Source organism: Salvelinus fontinalis, chromosome 32 (genome assembly GCF_029448725.1).
Source record: "Salvelinus fontinalis isolate EN_2023a chromosome 32, ASM2944872v1, whole genome shotgun sequence".
Classification (NCBI taxonomy): domain Eukaryota; kingdom Metazoa; phylum Chordata; class Actinopteri; order Salmoniformes; family Salmonidae; genus Salvelinus; species Salvelinus fontinalis.
Genome location: NC_074696.1, coordinates 9,645,701 through 9,662,066, shown reverse-complemented (window position 1 = coordinate 9,662,066; position 16,366 = coordinate 9,645,701). Strand labels below are relative to the sequence as shown.

Genomic DNA, 16,366 nt, shown 5'->3' with positions numbered 1-16,366 from the left:
GAAGGCCTGATTCACGCAGTCTCCTCTGAACGGTTGATTTTGAGATGTGTCTGTTACTTGAACTCTGTAAAACATTTATTTGGGATGCAATCTGAGGCTGGAAACTCTAATGAACTTATCCTCTGCAGCAGAGGTAACTCTGGGTCTTCCTTTCCTGTGGCGGTCCTCATGAGAACCAGTTTCATCATAGCACTTGATGGCTTTTGTGACTGCACTTGAAGAAACATTCAAAGTTCTTGAAATGTTCCGTATTGACAGACCTTCATGTCTTAAAGTAATGATGGACTGTAGTTTCTCTTTGCTTATTTGAGTTGTTCTTGCCATAATATGGACTTGGTCTTTTACCAAATAGGGCTATCTTCTGTATACCACCCCTACCTTGTCACAACACAACTGATTGGCTCAAACGCATTAAGGAAACAAATTCCACAAATTAACTTTTAAGAATGCCTTAATTTTGCTGGACCCCAGGGGATCCATAATAAATACAAGCAAGGCACACCTGTTCATTGAAATGCATTCCAGGTGACTACCTCATGAAGCTGGTTGAGAGAATGCCAAAGCTGTTTTTTTCCACAATGTAGAAAATAGTAAAAGAAAGAAAAACCCTGGAATGAGTAGGTGTCCAAAATTTGACTGGTACTGTATGTGGGAGTGGTTGACAGAATTATGGCTATTACTAATTCATGTACAGAAGAGCGACAAAACATTAAGAACACCTTCCTGATATTGCGTTGTCTTGCCCTTTCACCCGTTGAATGGCACACACATACACAAACCATGTCTCAAGCCTTAAAATCCTTCTTTAACCTGTCTCCTTCCCTTCGTCTACACTGATTGAAGTGGATTTAACAAGTGACGTCAATAAGGGATCAAAGACCGACTAGGGGAATCCAGGAGAAAGCTATGTCATGGAAAGAGCAGGTGTTCTTAATGTTTTATACAATCAGTGTATGTCAACAGGTATCATTAACCAAGACAGAAAGTGCAACAGACTGCTCACGATGACTGTATCATTAACCAGCCAGACAGAAAAACCAACACAGACTGCTCACGATCACCAATCGAAACTGACTCCAAGGCTTTCTTCTTGTTCTTTGTTTTTCTGTCTAGGAGTCGTGGTCCATGATGACGTGTACAGCCCGTCCATCTGGTCCTTTCCCCTTGCTATGACACGTACACGTACTGTACACGACAGGCTTGGTATCCCGGTAACACCTCGACAAGCTAAGAGGGGGGGGGGGGGGGGGGGGGGGTCACACCATATAAGTATAATCTATAGAAAGGGCTTAGGAACCTCCATCCCATTATGCCATCATTGACTTGAATGAGAAGGTCCATTCTAAAGATTCTATTTCTAATGGGTCACACAGCCTTGAATAGAACACAGCGTGTTAAGTTATTGCTCACTGAGAAACCGCACCACACTTAATAAATCAAGGACTACTGCCATATGTACAAAAATCTACATTTATTGTTCTTTAAAATAGTCTGACAACCAACATTTAACATGAGGTTCAGTACAAACAAATGATACACTTGAAATAAATCATATATCCTTTGTTTATCTGTTGGATTCTCTTCAGACTGCTGTTTAAAATATCTACAATGTAGCATCAAGTGTAAAGGGTTTCTCTCTATCTCTCTTGGTGTCCCGCAATTAAATGGGAGTCTGTTGTCATATACTGTAGTCATATAAGAACAGCATCAAACCAACACTGATTCTGTTTGCCAAGGCCTGATGGGGCATTCCCTACTTGGGTACAAAGTTACTGTGAGATGGCCTACTTGGAAGCAATACAGCTTTTGAATGATCTAGTGCCAAATTATTCACGATCTAGCAACAAATGATCCGTCTTGATGTGTTAATGAAACCGCCCATCTGAGGGATGTCTATTGAAGGGAATTGCCTTTTTCAGAAAGAGTTTCTAGAGGCAATCTTTAAAAAGGTTACTTCCTTGATTGGGCCACCCTCAAGAAACCCAGTGTGAACAGGGTTTCACTTCCACTCCAAACCTATGGAAAGTATTCACACATCGACTTTTTCCACATTTAGTTGTGTTACAACCTGAAATGTTCTAAATTATAAAATTAAGATTTTTTTTGGGGGGGGGGGTCACTGGCCTTGACAAAATACCCCATAATGTCAAAGTGGAATTATGTTTATACAAATGAATTACACATGAAAAGCTGAAATGTCTTGAGTCAAGTATTCAAGTCCTTTGTTATGCCAATTTGTAAGTCGCTCTGGATAAGAGCGTCTGCTAAATGACTTAAATGTAAATGTAATGCCAAGCCTAAATAAGTATTCAACCCCTTTGTTATGGCAACGCCTAAATAAGTTCAGGAGTAAAAATGTGCTTAACAAGTCACATAACTTGCATGGACTCACTCTGTGTACAATAATATTGTTTAACATGATTTTTTTAAATAACTACCTCATCTCTGTACCCCACACACACACATAATTGTAAGGTCCCTCTGTGGAGCACTACATTTTCAAACAGAGATTCAATCACAGACACCAGGGAGGTTTTCAATGCCTCACAAACGGCACATATTGCTAGATGTGTAAAAACAAATTAAACTCTGACATTGAATATCCCTTTGAGCATGGTGGAATTATTAAATGACACTTTGGATGGTGTATCAATACATCCAGTCACTACAAAGATACAGGTGTACCTCCTAACTCATTTGCTGGACAGGAAGGAAACCGCTCAGGGATTTCACCATGAGGCCAATGGTGACTTTAAAAACAGTTACAGAGTTTAATGGCTGTGATAGGAGAAAACTGAGGATGGAATCAACAACATTGTTGTTACTCCACAATACTAGCCTAAATGACAGAGTGAAAATAACTTTTTGTCCTGAATACAAAGTGGTTGCTGCATCATGTTATGTGTATGCTTGTAATCATTAAGGATTGTGGAGTTTTTCATGATAAAAAAGAAACAGGATCCCAGGAGAAAACCTTGTTCAGTCTGCTTTCCACTAGGAGATGAATTCACCTTTCAGCAGGACAATGACCTAAAACACAAGGCCAAATCTACACTGGAGTTGCTTACCAAGAAGACAGTGAATGTTCCTGAGTGGCTGAGTTACAGTTTTGAAATAAATATACTTGAAAATCTACGGCAAGACCTAAAAATGGTTGTCTAGCAATGATCAACAACCAATTTGACAGAGCTTGAAGAATTTGTGAAAAGAATAAAATGGGCAAATGTTGCACAATCCAGGTATGGACAACTCTTAGAGACTTACCCAGAGAGGTACCAAAGGTGCTATTGACTCAGGGGTGTGAATACTTATGTAAATAAGATGTGTAAAAAAATAAAATCAACATGTTTTTACTTTGTCATTATGGGATATTGTATGTACATGGGTTAGAAAATATAATTTAATACATTTTCCATTCAGGCTGTAACAACAAAATGTAGAATAAGTCAAGGGGTATGAATACTTTCTGAAGGCACTGTAGATTAACTCAAAGTTCTTTAACTAGGTCTCCGTATTGCCCGGGCTGTTTTTCCTTTCTGTCAGCGCTGGCTCCATTCCGTACGTGCTCATTGGACCGTAGGGGGACCTATCGAGTTAAAAAGAGGATGTTTAATGATTACAAACAACGAAATCTGCATAGTTTCACGCCACCTCGGGTTGCACTCTCTAAGTCATGGAAAAAACAGACCCCTGTCTCGTAACCTCCGCTTATCGCTTTGACAAGCTCCTTCCATCCAAACCTCATGGCTTTCCCTGCTTTTACCTCCCTAAGCCCTTTCACCCCCCAAGCAGAAAAGAACCTGGGTCATGTTCATTAGGCATCGAATTAAGAAAAAACCTGACTGAAACAGGGAGGGACTATCTGGACTTGTCCAATAAGAAACACTCATTTTTGTTTTCCGTTGCATTTTTTTTTTTAAGTGTTTCTGTTCCATGCCCTAATGAACACAAGCCTGTTCGTCTACTGGAATGACTAAACCCCTTAAACCCTCTAACTCTGCATTGTAACTGTATCTCCTGCAACTGTCCCCACCACTGCTCCATATCTACAAAAGTGTGCACTTCGGGAGAAAGGATGAAGAGTGGAGAATAGGGATGCAGCCATAGGGATGCAGCTTTAGGGAATAGGGATGCAGCTTTAGGGATGCAGCTTTAGGGAATAGGGATGCAGCTTTAGGGATGCAGCTTTAGGGAATAGGGATGCAGCTTTAGGGATGCAGCTTTAGGGAATAGGGATGCAGCTTTAGGGATGTTGCTTTAGGGAATAGGGATGCAGCTTTAGGGAATAGGGATGCAGCTTTAGGGATGCAGCTTTAGGGAATAGGGATGCAGCCATAGGGATGCAGCTTTAGGGAATAGGGATGCAGCCATAGGGATGCAGCTTTAGGGAATAGGGATGCAGCTTTAGGGAATAGGGATGCAGCTTTAAGGAATAGGGATGCAGCTTTAGGGATGCAGCTTTAGGGAATAGGGATGCAGCTTTAGGGAATAGGGATGCAGCTTTAAGGAATAGGGATGCAGCTTTAGGGAATAGGGATGCAGCTTTAGGGATGCAGCTTTAGGGAATAGGGATGCAGCCATAGGGATGCAGCTTTAGGGAATAGGGATGCAGCTTTAGGGAATAGGGATGCAGCTTTAGGGAATAGGGATGCAGCTTTAGGGAATAGGGATGCAGCTTTAGGGATGCAGCTTTAGGGATGCAGCTTTAGGGAATAGGGATGCAGCCATAGGGATGCAGCTTTAGGGAATAGGGATGCAGCTTTAGGGAATAGGGATGCAGCTTTAGGGAATAGGGATGCAGCTTTAGGGAATAGGGATGCAGCTTTAGGGAATAGGGATGCAGCTTTAGGGAATAGGGATGCAGCTTTAGGGAATAGGGATGCAGTTTTAGGGAATAGGGATGCAGCCATAGGGATGCAGCTTTAGGGAATAGGGATGCAGCTTTAGGGAATAGGGATGCAGTTTTAGGGAATAGGGATGCAGCCATAGGGATGCAGCTTTAGGGAATAGGGATGCAGCTTTAGGGAATAGGGATGCAGCTTTAGGGAATAGGGATGCAGCCATAGGGATGCAGCTTTAGGGAATATGGATGCAGCTTTAGGGAATAGGGATGCAGCTTTAGGGAATAGGGATGCAGCTTTAGGGAATAGGGATGCAGCTTTAGGGAATAGGGATGCAGCTTTAGGGAATAGGGATGCAGCTTTAGGGATGCAGCTTTAGGGAATAGGGATGCAGCTTTAGGTCTCCAATCATTTTGTATTGTGGATGTTCAGAGATTGAGACAAAATATGCTGTAGCGTTTAACGTGAAATGCAGTCTCCGCAAACGCGGGAACATTGCCTTTAAAATGTTCTGATTGCGCTATAGTGCTGAACTTTGGCGATATGGATTGAATGGAGCCCTTAGTCTCTAGTCAGCCTGTCCCAGCAGGGTGAGGTAGATGGTGGACTGGAGGAAGCGAGGGTAGCAGTCTGTATCCAGGAGGGAGTAGATGCGTTTCTGGGCGTGGGACAGGGAGGTGTGTGATGGAGCCCGTAGGAGCTGTGTGGTTAGATCTCTGGTCTTACTGTCCAGGTTCACCTGAGAAGAGAGAAAAGAGAGAGGAGAGAAAAGAGAAAGAAAAGAGAGCGAGAGAGAAAAGGAGAGATAAAAGGAAGAGAGAGAAAAGAGCGAGAGGAGAGAGTAAAGAGCGAGAGGAGAGAGAAAAGAGCGAGAGAGAAAAGAGCGCGAGAGAGTAAAGAGAAAAGATCGAGAGAGAGAGAGAAAAGAGCGAGAGAGAGAATGAACTGGTTCTAGATCAGTTAAGAAGACACTGGTTAATAAACACACTTACATGCAGGTTGTAGTAGACAGGAATGATAACCATGGCAACATAATACTGGTAGATGGATGGAGACACTGACAGATAGAAAGGCCAGCCGGACCACAGATAGACAGACAGACAGGCAGGGAGAACCACAGACAGAAACAGGCCCGCCCGCCAGCCAGCCCGGTCAATGTATAGACAAAGTCTGTATACCTCTCGCGGTGCCCCCGCCTCGATATAGGTGACAGTGATCTCCTTGGCCCGTCTGTGCAGGCTGAAGTTGTTGGAGGAGTTTCTGTACTGCTCACAGGCCAGATAGAACTGCAGATTCTCCTCACTAAACTCTGAGCGCAGGAATGCTCCAAACACAGACACACCCGCTGGAGAGGGGAGGGGGGATGAAGAAGAGAGAGAGGGGGAGGAGTATTAGGGTTTATGAAAGTACACCACATTTAGGACGTCACTAGAGAGGAAGAGGAGACAGATGGGATGTTCACACACTGGCCAATATGCTGACATGCAAACACACACGTACACACACACACTTGGCCAATACAGTGACATGCAAACACACACATACATACTGTACACACCATTGGCCAATAGTGACATGCAAACACACACTTAGAAACATTTACATAGATACAGCACAACACGTAAATATGCACAGACTGTAAAAGTCCTAAAATCAAATCGTAGGATTTTTTTCACTACATTTTCATTATTGCCATCTAAAGCCAGTCAGACATACAACCCCTCCATACTGCCTCTCCCCCCCCACTTCTTTCTCTCTCTCTCTCTCTCCCTCCTCCTTTCTCTCTCCCCCTACTTATTTCTCTCCCCCCTTACTTTTCTCTCCCCCCTACTTCTCTCCCCCCCTCCCGCACTTCTCTCTCTCCCGCTCTCCCTCCCTCTCTCCCCCTACTTCTTTCTCTCTCCCCCCTACTTCTCTCCCTCCCTCCCCCCACTTCTCTCTCTCCCGCTCTCCCTCCCTCCCTCCCCCTACTTCTTTCTTTCCCGCCCTCCCTCCTACTTCTCTCCCTCCCTCCCTCCCCCTACTTCTTTCTGTCTTTCCCTCCCTCCCCCCACTTATTCCCCCCCCACTTCTTTCCCTCCCTCCCCCCCACTTCTTTCCCTCCCTCCCCCAATTTATTTCTCTCCCCCCTCCCCCAATTTATTTCTCTCCCCCCTCCCCCAATTTATTTCTCTCCCCCCTACTACTTCTCTCTCCCCCTACTTCTCTCCCCCCCTCTTACTTCTCTCTCCCCCTACTTCTCTCTCCTCCTCCCTCCCCCTACTTCTCCCTCCCCCTACTTCTCTCTCTCTCTCCCTCCTCTCTCTCTCTCTCTCTCCCTCCCCCTACTTCTCTCTCCTCCTCCCTCCCCCTACTTCTCTCTCTCTCCCTCCCCCTACTTCTCTCTCTCTCCCTCCCCCTACTTCTCTCTCTCTCCCTCCCCCTACTTCTCTCTCTCTCCCTCCCCCTACTTCTCTCTCCCCCTCCCCCCCCCTACTTCTCTCTCCCCCTCCCCCTACTTCTCTCTCCCCCTACTTCTCTCTCCTCCTCCCTCCCCCTACTTCTCTCTCTCTCCCTCCCCCTACTTCTCTCTCTCTCTCCCTCCCCCTACTTCTCTCTCTCCCCCTCCCCCTACTTCTCTCTCTCCCCCTCCCCCTACTTCTCCCTCCCCCTAGTTCTCTCTCTCTCTCCCTCCCCCTACCTCTCTCTCTCTCTCTCCCTCCCCCTACTTCTCTCTCTCTCTCCCTCCCCCTACTTCTCTCTCTCTCTTCCTACTTCTCTCTCCCTCCCCCTACTTCTCTCTCCCTCCCCCTACTTCTCTCTCGCTCTCTCCCTCCCCCTACTTCTCTCTCCCTCCCCCTACTTCTCTCTCTCTCCCTCCCCCTACATCTCTCTCTCTCTCTCTCCCTCCCCCTACTTCGCTCTCCCTCCCCCTACTTCTCTCTCTCTCATTCACTTCTTGTTTTTGCTTAGACACTGGGTTGCAACATATTTTTGTACAAAGAGGATGACTGAGTGAGGACATGTAAGAGGGTAGCAGATTGCGGACACAATGGTTACAACACGTCATTGGCTGGGCTAGACAGGGCAACACGTTAACACCTATGTATGTTCATATGTGACAAACACAAATAGGAGAGAATTCATAATGTGGCCACTGCAGCATATCAACAATACCTTGTAAAACAGCCTGTATGTTAAAGTTATCCTCGTAAACAGCCTGTATGTTAAAGTTATCCTCGTAAACAGCCTGTATGTCATGCTAAAGTTATCCTCATAAACAGCCTGTATGTCATGTCAAAGTTATCCTCGTAAACAGCCTATGTGTTAAAGTTATCCTCGTAAACAGCCTATATGTTAAAGTTATCCTCGTAAACAGCCTGTATGTCAAAGTTATCCTCGTAAACAGCCTGTATGTTAAAGTTATCCTCGTAAACAGCCTATATGTTAAAGTTATCCTCGTAAACAGCCTGTATGTTAAAGTTATCCTCGTAAACAGCCTGTATGTCATGTTAAAGTTATCCTCGTAAACAGCCTGTATGTCAAAGTTATCCTCGTAAACAGCCTATATGTTAAAGTTATCCTCGTAAACAGCCTATATGTTAAAGTTATCCTCGTAAACAGCCTGTATGTCAAAGTTATCCTCGTAAACAGCCTGTATGTTAAAGTTATCCTCGTAAACAGCCTGTATGTTAAAGTTATCCTCGTAAACAGCCTGTATGTCATGTTAAAGTTATCCTCGTAAACAGCCTGTATGTCAAAGTTATCTTCGTAAACAGCCTGTATGTTAAAGTTATCCTCGTAAACAGCCTGTATGTCATGTTAAAGTTATCCTCGTAAACAGCCTGTATGTCAAAGTTATCCTCGTAAACAGCCTGTATGTTAAAGTTATCCTCGTAAACAGCCTATATGTTAAAGTTATCCTCGTAAACAGCCTGTATGTCAAAGTTATCCTCGTAAACAGCCTGTATGTTAAAGTTATCCTCGTAAACAGCCTGTATGTCATGTTAAAGTTATCCTCGTAAACAGCCTGTATGTTAAAGTTATCCTCGTAAACAGCCTGTATGTTAAAGTTATCCTCGTAAACAGCCTGTATGTCAAAGTTATCCTCGTAAACAGCCTGTATGTTAAAGTTATCCTCATAAACAGCCTGTATGTCATGTCAAAGTTATCCTCATAAACAGCCTGTATGTTAAAGTTATCCTCGTAAACAGCCTGTATGTCATGTCAAAGTTATCCTCGTAAACAGCCTGTATGTCATGTCAAAGTTATCCTCGTAAACAGCCTGTATGTTAAAGTTATCCTCATAAACAGCCTGTATGTCATGTCAAAGTTATCCTCATAAACAGCCTGTATGTTAAAGTTATCCTCGTAAACAGCCTGTATGTCATGTCAAAGTTATCCTCGTAAACAGCCTGTATGTCATGTCAAAGTTATCCTCGTAAACAGCCTGTATGTCATGTCAAAGTTATCCTCATAAACAGCCTGTATGTCATGTTAAAGTTATCCTCATAAACAGCCTGTATGTCAAAGTTATCCTCGTAAACAGCCTGTATGTCAAAGTTATCCTCGTAAACAGCCTGTATGTTAAAGTTATCCTCGTAAACAGCCTGTATGTCAAAGTTATCCTCGTAAACAGCCTGTATGTCAAAGTTATCCTCGTAAACAGCCTGTATGTTAAAGTTATCCTCATAAACAGCCTGTATGTCATGTCAAAGTTATCCTCGTAAACAGCCTGTATGTCAAAGTTATCCTCGTAAACAGCCTGTATGTCAAAGTTATCCTCGTAAACAGCCTGTATGTTAGTTATCCTCGTAAACAGCCTGTATGTTAAAGTTATCCTCGTAAAACAGCCTGTATGTCAAAGTTATCCTCGTAAACAGCCTGTATGTTAAAGTTATCCTCCTAAACAGCCTGTATGTTAAAGTTATCCTCGTAAACAGCCTGTATGTTAAAGTTATCCTCGTAAACAGCCTGTATGTCAAAGTTATCCTCGTAAACAGCCTGTATGTCATGCTAAAGTTATCCTCATAAACAGCCTGTATGTTAAAGTTATCCTCGTAAACAGCCTGTATGTCAAAGTTATCCTCGTGAACAGCCTGTATGTCAAAGTTATCCTCGTAAACAGCCTGTATGTTAAAGTTATCCTCGTAAACAGCCTGTATGTTAAAGTTATCCTCGTAAACAGCCTGTATGTTAAAGTTATCCTCATAAACAGCCTGTATGTTAAAGTTATCCCCGTAAACAGCCTGTATGTTAAAGTTATCCTCGTAAACAGCCTGTATGTCATGTTAAAGTTATCCTCGTAAACAGCCTGTATGTTAAAGTTATCCCCGTAAACAGCCTGTATGTCATGTTAAAGTTATCCTCGTAAACAGCCTGTATGTTAAAGTTATCCTCGTAAACAGCCTGTATGTCAAAGTTATCCTCGTAAACAGCCTGTATGTCATGCTAAAGTTATCCTCATAAACAGCCTGTATGTTAAAGTTATCCTCGTAAACAGCCTGTATGTCAAAGTTATCCTCGTAAACAGCGTGTATGTTAAAGTTATCCTCGTAAACAGCCTGTATGTTAAAGTTATCCTCGTAAACAGCCTGTATGTTAAAGTTATCCTCATAAACAGCCTGTATGTTAAAGTTATCCTCGTAAACAGCCTGTATGTCATGTTAAAGTTATCCTCGTAAACAGCCTGTATGTTAAAGTTATCCTCGTAAACAGCCTGTATGTTAAAGTTATCCTCGTAAACAGCCTGTATGTTAAAGTTATCCTCGTAAACAGCCTGTATGTTAAAGTTATCCTCGTAAACAGCCTGTATGTTAAAGTTATCCTCGTAAACAGCCTGTATGTTAAAGTTATCCTCATAAACAGCCTGTATGTCATGTCAAAGTTATCCTCGTAAACAGCCTGTATGTCAAAGTTATCCTCGTAAACAGCCTGTATGTCAAAGTTATCCTCGTAAACAGCCTGTATGTTAGTTATCCTCGTAAACAGCCTGTATGTTAAAGTTATCCTCGTAAAACAGCCTGTATGTCAAAGTTATCCTCGTAAACAGCCTGTATGTTAAAGTTATCCTCCTAAACAGCCTGTATGTTAAAGTTATCCTCGTAAACAGCCTGTATGTTAAAGTTATCCTCGTAAACAGCCTGTATGTCAAAGTTATCCTCGTAAACAGCCTGTATGTCATGCTAAAGTTATCCTCATAAACAGCCTGTATGTTAAAGTTATCCTCGTAAACAGCCTGTATGTCAAAGTTATCCTCGTGAACAGCCTGTATGTCAAAGTTATCCTCGTAAACAGCCTGTATGTTAAAGTTATCCTCGTAAACAGCCTGTATGTTAAAGTTATCCTCGTAAACAGCCTGTATGTTAAAGTTATCCTCATAAACAGCCTGTATGTTAAAGTTATCCCCGTAAACAGCCTGTATGTTAAAGTTATCCTCGTAAACAGCCTGTATGTCATGTTAAAGTTATCCTCGTAAACAGCCTGTATGTTAAAGTTATCCCCGTAAACAGCCTGTATGTCATGTTAAAGTTATCCTCGTAAACAGCCTGTATGTTAAAGTTATCCTCGTAAACAGCCTGTATGTCAAAGTTATCCTCGTAAACAGCCTGTATGTCATGCTAAAGTTATCCTCATAAACAGCCTGTATGTTAAAGTTATCCTCGTAAACAGCCTGTATGTCAAAGTTATCCTCGTAAACAGCGTGTATGTTAAAGTTATCCTCGTAAACAGCCTGTATGTTAAAGTTATCCTCGTAAACAGCCTGTATGTTAAAGTTATCCTCATAAACAGCCTGTATGTTAAAGTTATCCTCGTAAACAGCCTGTATGTCATGTTAAAGTTATCCTCGTAAACAGCCTGTATGTTAAAGTTATCCTCGTAAACAGCCTGTATGTTAAAGTTATCCTCGTAAACAGCCTGTATGTTAAAGTTATCCTCGTAAACAGCCTGTATGTTAAAGTTATCCTCGTAAACAGCCTGTATGTTAAAGTTATCCTCGTAAACAGCCTGTATGTTAAAGTTATCCTCGTAAACAGCCTGTATGTTAAAGTTATCCTCGTAAACAGCCTGTATGTTAAAGTTATCCTCGTAAACAGCCTGTATGTCAAAGTTATCCTCGTAAAACAGCCTGTATGTTAAAGTTATCCTCGTAAAACAGCCTGTATGTTAAAGTTATCCTCGTAAACAGCCTGTATGTTAAAGTTATCCTCGTAAACAGCCTGTATGTTAAAGTTATCCTCGTAAACAGCCTGTATGTTAAAGTTATCCTCGTAAACAGCCTGTATGTTAAAGTTATCCTCGTAAACAGCCTGTATGTTAAAGTTATCCTCGTAAACAGCCTGTATGTCAAAGTTATCCTCGTAAACAGCCTGTATGTTAGTTATCCTCGTAAACAGCCTGTATGTCAAAGTTATCCTCGTAAACAGCCTATATTTTAAAGTTATCCTCGTAAACAGCCTGTATGTCAAAGTTATCCTCGTAAACAGCCTGTATGTCAAAGTTATCCTCGTAAACAGCCTGTATGTTAAAGTTATCCTCGTAAACAGCCTGTATGTCAAAGTTATCCTCGTAAACAGCCTGTATGTTAAAGTTATCCTCGTAAACAGCCTGTATGTTAAAGTTATCCTCGTAAACAGCCTGTATGTCAAAGTTATCCTCGTAAACAGCCTGTATGTCATGTTAAAGTTATCCTCGTAAACAGCCTGTATGTTAAAGTTATCCTCGTAAACAGCCTGTATGTCAAAGTTATCCTCGTAAACAGCCTGTATGTCATGTTAAAGTTATCCTCGTAAACAGCCTGTATGTCAAAGTTATCCTCGTAAACAGCCTGTATGTCATGTTAAAGTTATCCTCGTAAACAGCCTGTATGTTAAAGTTATCCTCGTAAACAGCCTGTATGTCAAAGTTATCCTCGTAAACAGCCTGTATGTCATGTTAAAGTTATCCTCGTAAACAGCCTGTATGTTAAAGTTATCCTCGTAAACAGCCTGTATGTTAAAGTTATCCTCGTAAACAGCCTGTATGTTAAAGTTATCCTCGTAAACAGCCTGTATGTTAAAGTTATCCTCGTAAACAGCCTGTATGTTAAAGTTATCCTCGTGAACAGCCTGTATGTTAAAGTTATCCTCCTAAACAGCCTGTATGTTAAAGTTATCCTCGTAAACAGCCTGTATGTTAAAGTTATCCTCCTAAACAGCCTGTATGTTAAAGTTATCCTCGTGAACAGCCTGTATGTTAAAGTTATCCTCGTAAACAGCCTGTATGTTAAAGTTATCCTCGTAAACAGCCTGTATGTTAAAGTTATCCTCGTAAACAGCCTGTATGTTAAAGTTATCCTCGTAAACAGCCTGTATGTTAAAGTTATCCTCGTAAACAGCCTGTATGTTAAAGTTATCCTCCTAAACAGCCTGTATGTTAAAGTTATCCTCGTAAACAGCCTGTATGTTAAAGTTATCCTCGTAAACAGCCTGTATGTTAAAGTTATCCTCCTAAACAGCCTGTATGTTAAAGTTATCCTCCTAAACAGCCTGTATGTTAAAGTTATCCTCGTAAACAGCCTGTATGTTAAAGTTATCCTCGTAAACAGCCTGTATGTTAAAGTTATCCTCGTAAACAGCCTGTATGTCAAAGTTATCCTCGTAAACAGCCTGTATGTCAAAGTTATCCTCGTAAACAGCCTGTATGTTAAAGTTATCCTCGTAAACAGCCTGTATGTTAAAGTTATCCTCGTAAACAGCCTGTATGTTAAAGTTATCCTCGTAAACAGCCTGTATGTCATGTTAAAGTTATCCTCGTAAACAGCCTGTATGTTAAAGTTATCCTCGTAAACAGCCTGTATGTCATGTTAAAGTTATCCTCGTAAACAGCCTGTATGTTAAAGTTATCCTCCTAAACAGCCTGTATGTTAAAGTTATCCTCGTAAACAGCCTGTATGTCATGTTAAAGTTATCCTCGTAAACAGCCTGTATGTTAAAGTTATCCTCGTAAACAGCCTGTATGTCAAAGTTATCCTCGTAAACAGCCTGTATGTTAAAGTTATCCTCGTAAACAGCCTGTATGTTAAAGTTATCCTCGTGAACAGCCTGTATGTTAAAGTTATCCTCGTAAACAGCCTGTATGTTAAAGTTATCCTCGTGAACAGCCTGTATGTTAAAGTTATCCTCCTAAACAGCCTGTATGTTAAAGTTATCCTCGTAAACAGCCTGTATGTTAAAGTTATCCTCCTAAACAGCCTGTATGTTAAAGTTATCCTCGTAAACAGCCTGTATGTTAAAGTTATCCTCGTGAACAGCCTGTATGTTAAAGTTATCCTCCTAAACAGCCTGTATGTTAAAGTTATCCTCGTAAACAGCCTGTATGTTAAAGTTATCCTCGTAAACAGCCTGTATGTTAAAGTTATCCTCGTAAACAGCCTGTATGTTAAAGTTATCCTCGTAAACAGCCTGTATGTTAAAGTTATCCTCGTAAACAGCCTGTATGTTAAAGTTATCCTCCTAAACAGCCTGTATGTTAAAGTTATCCTCGTAAACAGCCTGTATGTTAAAGTTATCCTCGTAAACAGCCTGTATGTTAAAGTTATCCTCGTAAACAGCCTGTATGTTAAAGTTATCCTCGTAAACAGCCTGTATGTTAAAGTTATCCTCGTAAACAGCCTGTATGTTAAAGTTAGCCTCGTAAACAGCCTGTATGTTAAAGTTTTCCTCGTAAACAGCCTGTATGTTAAAGTTATCCTCGTAAACAGCCTGTATGTTAAAGTTATCCTCGTAAACAGCCTGTATGTCAAAGTTATCCTCGTAAACAGCCTGTATGTTAAAGTTATCCTCGTAAACAGCCTGTATGTTAAAGTTATCCTCGTAAACAGCCTGTATGTTAAAGTTATCCTCGTAAACAGCCTGTATCTCATGTTAAAGTTATCCTCGTAAACAGCCTGTATGTCATGTTAAAGTTATCCTCGTAAACAGCCTGTATGTTAAAGTTATCCTCCTAAACAGCCTGTATGTTAAAGTTATCCTCGTAAACAGCCTGTATGTCATGTTAAAGTTATCCTCGTAAACAGCCTGTATGTCATGTTAAAGTTATCCTCCTAAACAGCCTGTATGTTAAAGTTATCCTCGTAAACAGCCTGTATGTTAAAGTTATCCTCGTAAACAGCCTGTATGTTAAAGTTATCCTCGTAAACAGCCTGTATGTCATGTTAAAGTTATCCTCGTAAACAGCCTGTATGTTAAAGTTATCCTCGTAAACAGCCTGTATGTCATGTTAAAGTTATCCTCGTAAACAGCCTGTATGTCATGTTAAAGTTATCCTCCTAAACAGCCTGTATGTTAAAGTTATCCTCGTAAACAGCCTGTATGTTAGTTATCCTCGTAAACAGCCTGCATGTTAAAGTTATCCTCGTAAACAGCCTGTATGTCATGTTAAAGTTATCCTCGTAAACAGCCTGTATGTCATGTTAAAGTTATCCTCGTAAACAGCCTGTATGTTAAAGTTATCCTCGTGAACAGCCTGTATGTCAAAGTTATCCTCGTAAACAGCCTGTATGTTAAAGTTATCCTCGTGAACAGCCTGTATGTTAAAGTTATCCTCGTGAACAGCCTGTATGTCAAAGTTATCCTCGTAAACAGCCTGTATGTTAAAGTTATCCTCGTAAACAGCCTGTATGTTAAAGTTATCCTCGTGAACAGCCTGTATGTTAAAGTTATCCTCGTGAACAGCCTGTATGTTAAAGTTATCCTCGTGAACAGCCTGTATGTTAAAGTTATCCTCGTGAACAGCCTGTATGTCAAAGTTATCCTCGTAAACAGCCTGTATGTTAAAGTTATCCTCGTCAACAGCCTGTATGTTAAAGTTATCCTCGTAAACAGCCTGTATGTTAAAGTTATCCTCCTAAACAGCCTGTATGTTAAAGTTATCCTCGTGAACAGCCTGTATGTTAAAGTTATCCTCGTAAACAGCCTGTATGTTAAAGTTATCCTCGTGAACAGCCTGTATGTTAAAGTTATCCTCGTAAACAGCCTGTATGTTAAAGTTATCCTCCTAAACAGCCTGTATGTTAAAGTTATCCTCGTAAACAGCCTGTATGTTAAAGTTATCCTCCTAAACAGCCTGTATGTTAAAGTTATCCTCGTAAACAGCCTGTATGTTAAAGTTATCCTCCTAAACAGCCTGTATGTTAAAGTTATCCTCGTAAACAGCCTGTATGTTAAAGTTATCCTCGTAAACAGCCTGTATGTTAAAGTTATCCTCGTAAACAGCCTGTATGTTAAAGTTATCCTCGTGAACAGCCTGTATGTTAAAGTTATCCTCGTGAACAGCCTGTATGTTAAAGTTATCCTCGTAAACAGCCTGTATGTTAAAGTTATCCTCGTAAACAGCCTGTATGTTAAAGTTATCCTCCTAAACAGCCTGTATGTTAAAGTTATCCTCGTAAACAGCCTGTATGTTAAAGTTATCCTCGTAAACAGCCTGTATGTTAAAGTTATCCTCGTAAACAGCCTGTATGTTGTGCAGACTGTCAGACTAAGCTTGGCTACCACAATCACTGC

The 16,366-nt window shown here is 41.3% G+C and overlaps 1 protein-coding gene across 1 annotated transcript in view; it reads right to left on the bottom strand.

Annotated features, from left to right (window-relative positions):
* Positions 1-1,454: 1,454 nt before the first annotated feature.
* Positions 1,455-16,366, bottom strand: part of si:ch211-152p11.4 (regulator of G-protein signaling 3) — a 37,583-nt gene continuing 22,671 nt past the window's right edge. The window contains exons 5-6 of the mRNA XM_055893306.1: positions 6,020-6,186; positions 1,455-5,580 (exon numbers count right to left, since the gene is read on the bottom strand). Coding sequence (XP_055749281.1) covers positions 5,410-5,580; positions 6,020-6,186 — 338 coding nt within the window. The 3' untranslated portion in view covers positions 1,455-5,409. The remainder of the gene's footprint in view (positions 5,581-6,019; positions 6,187-16,366) is intronic.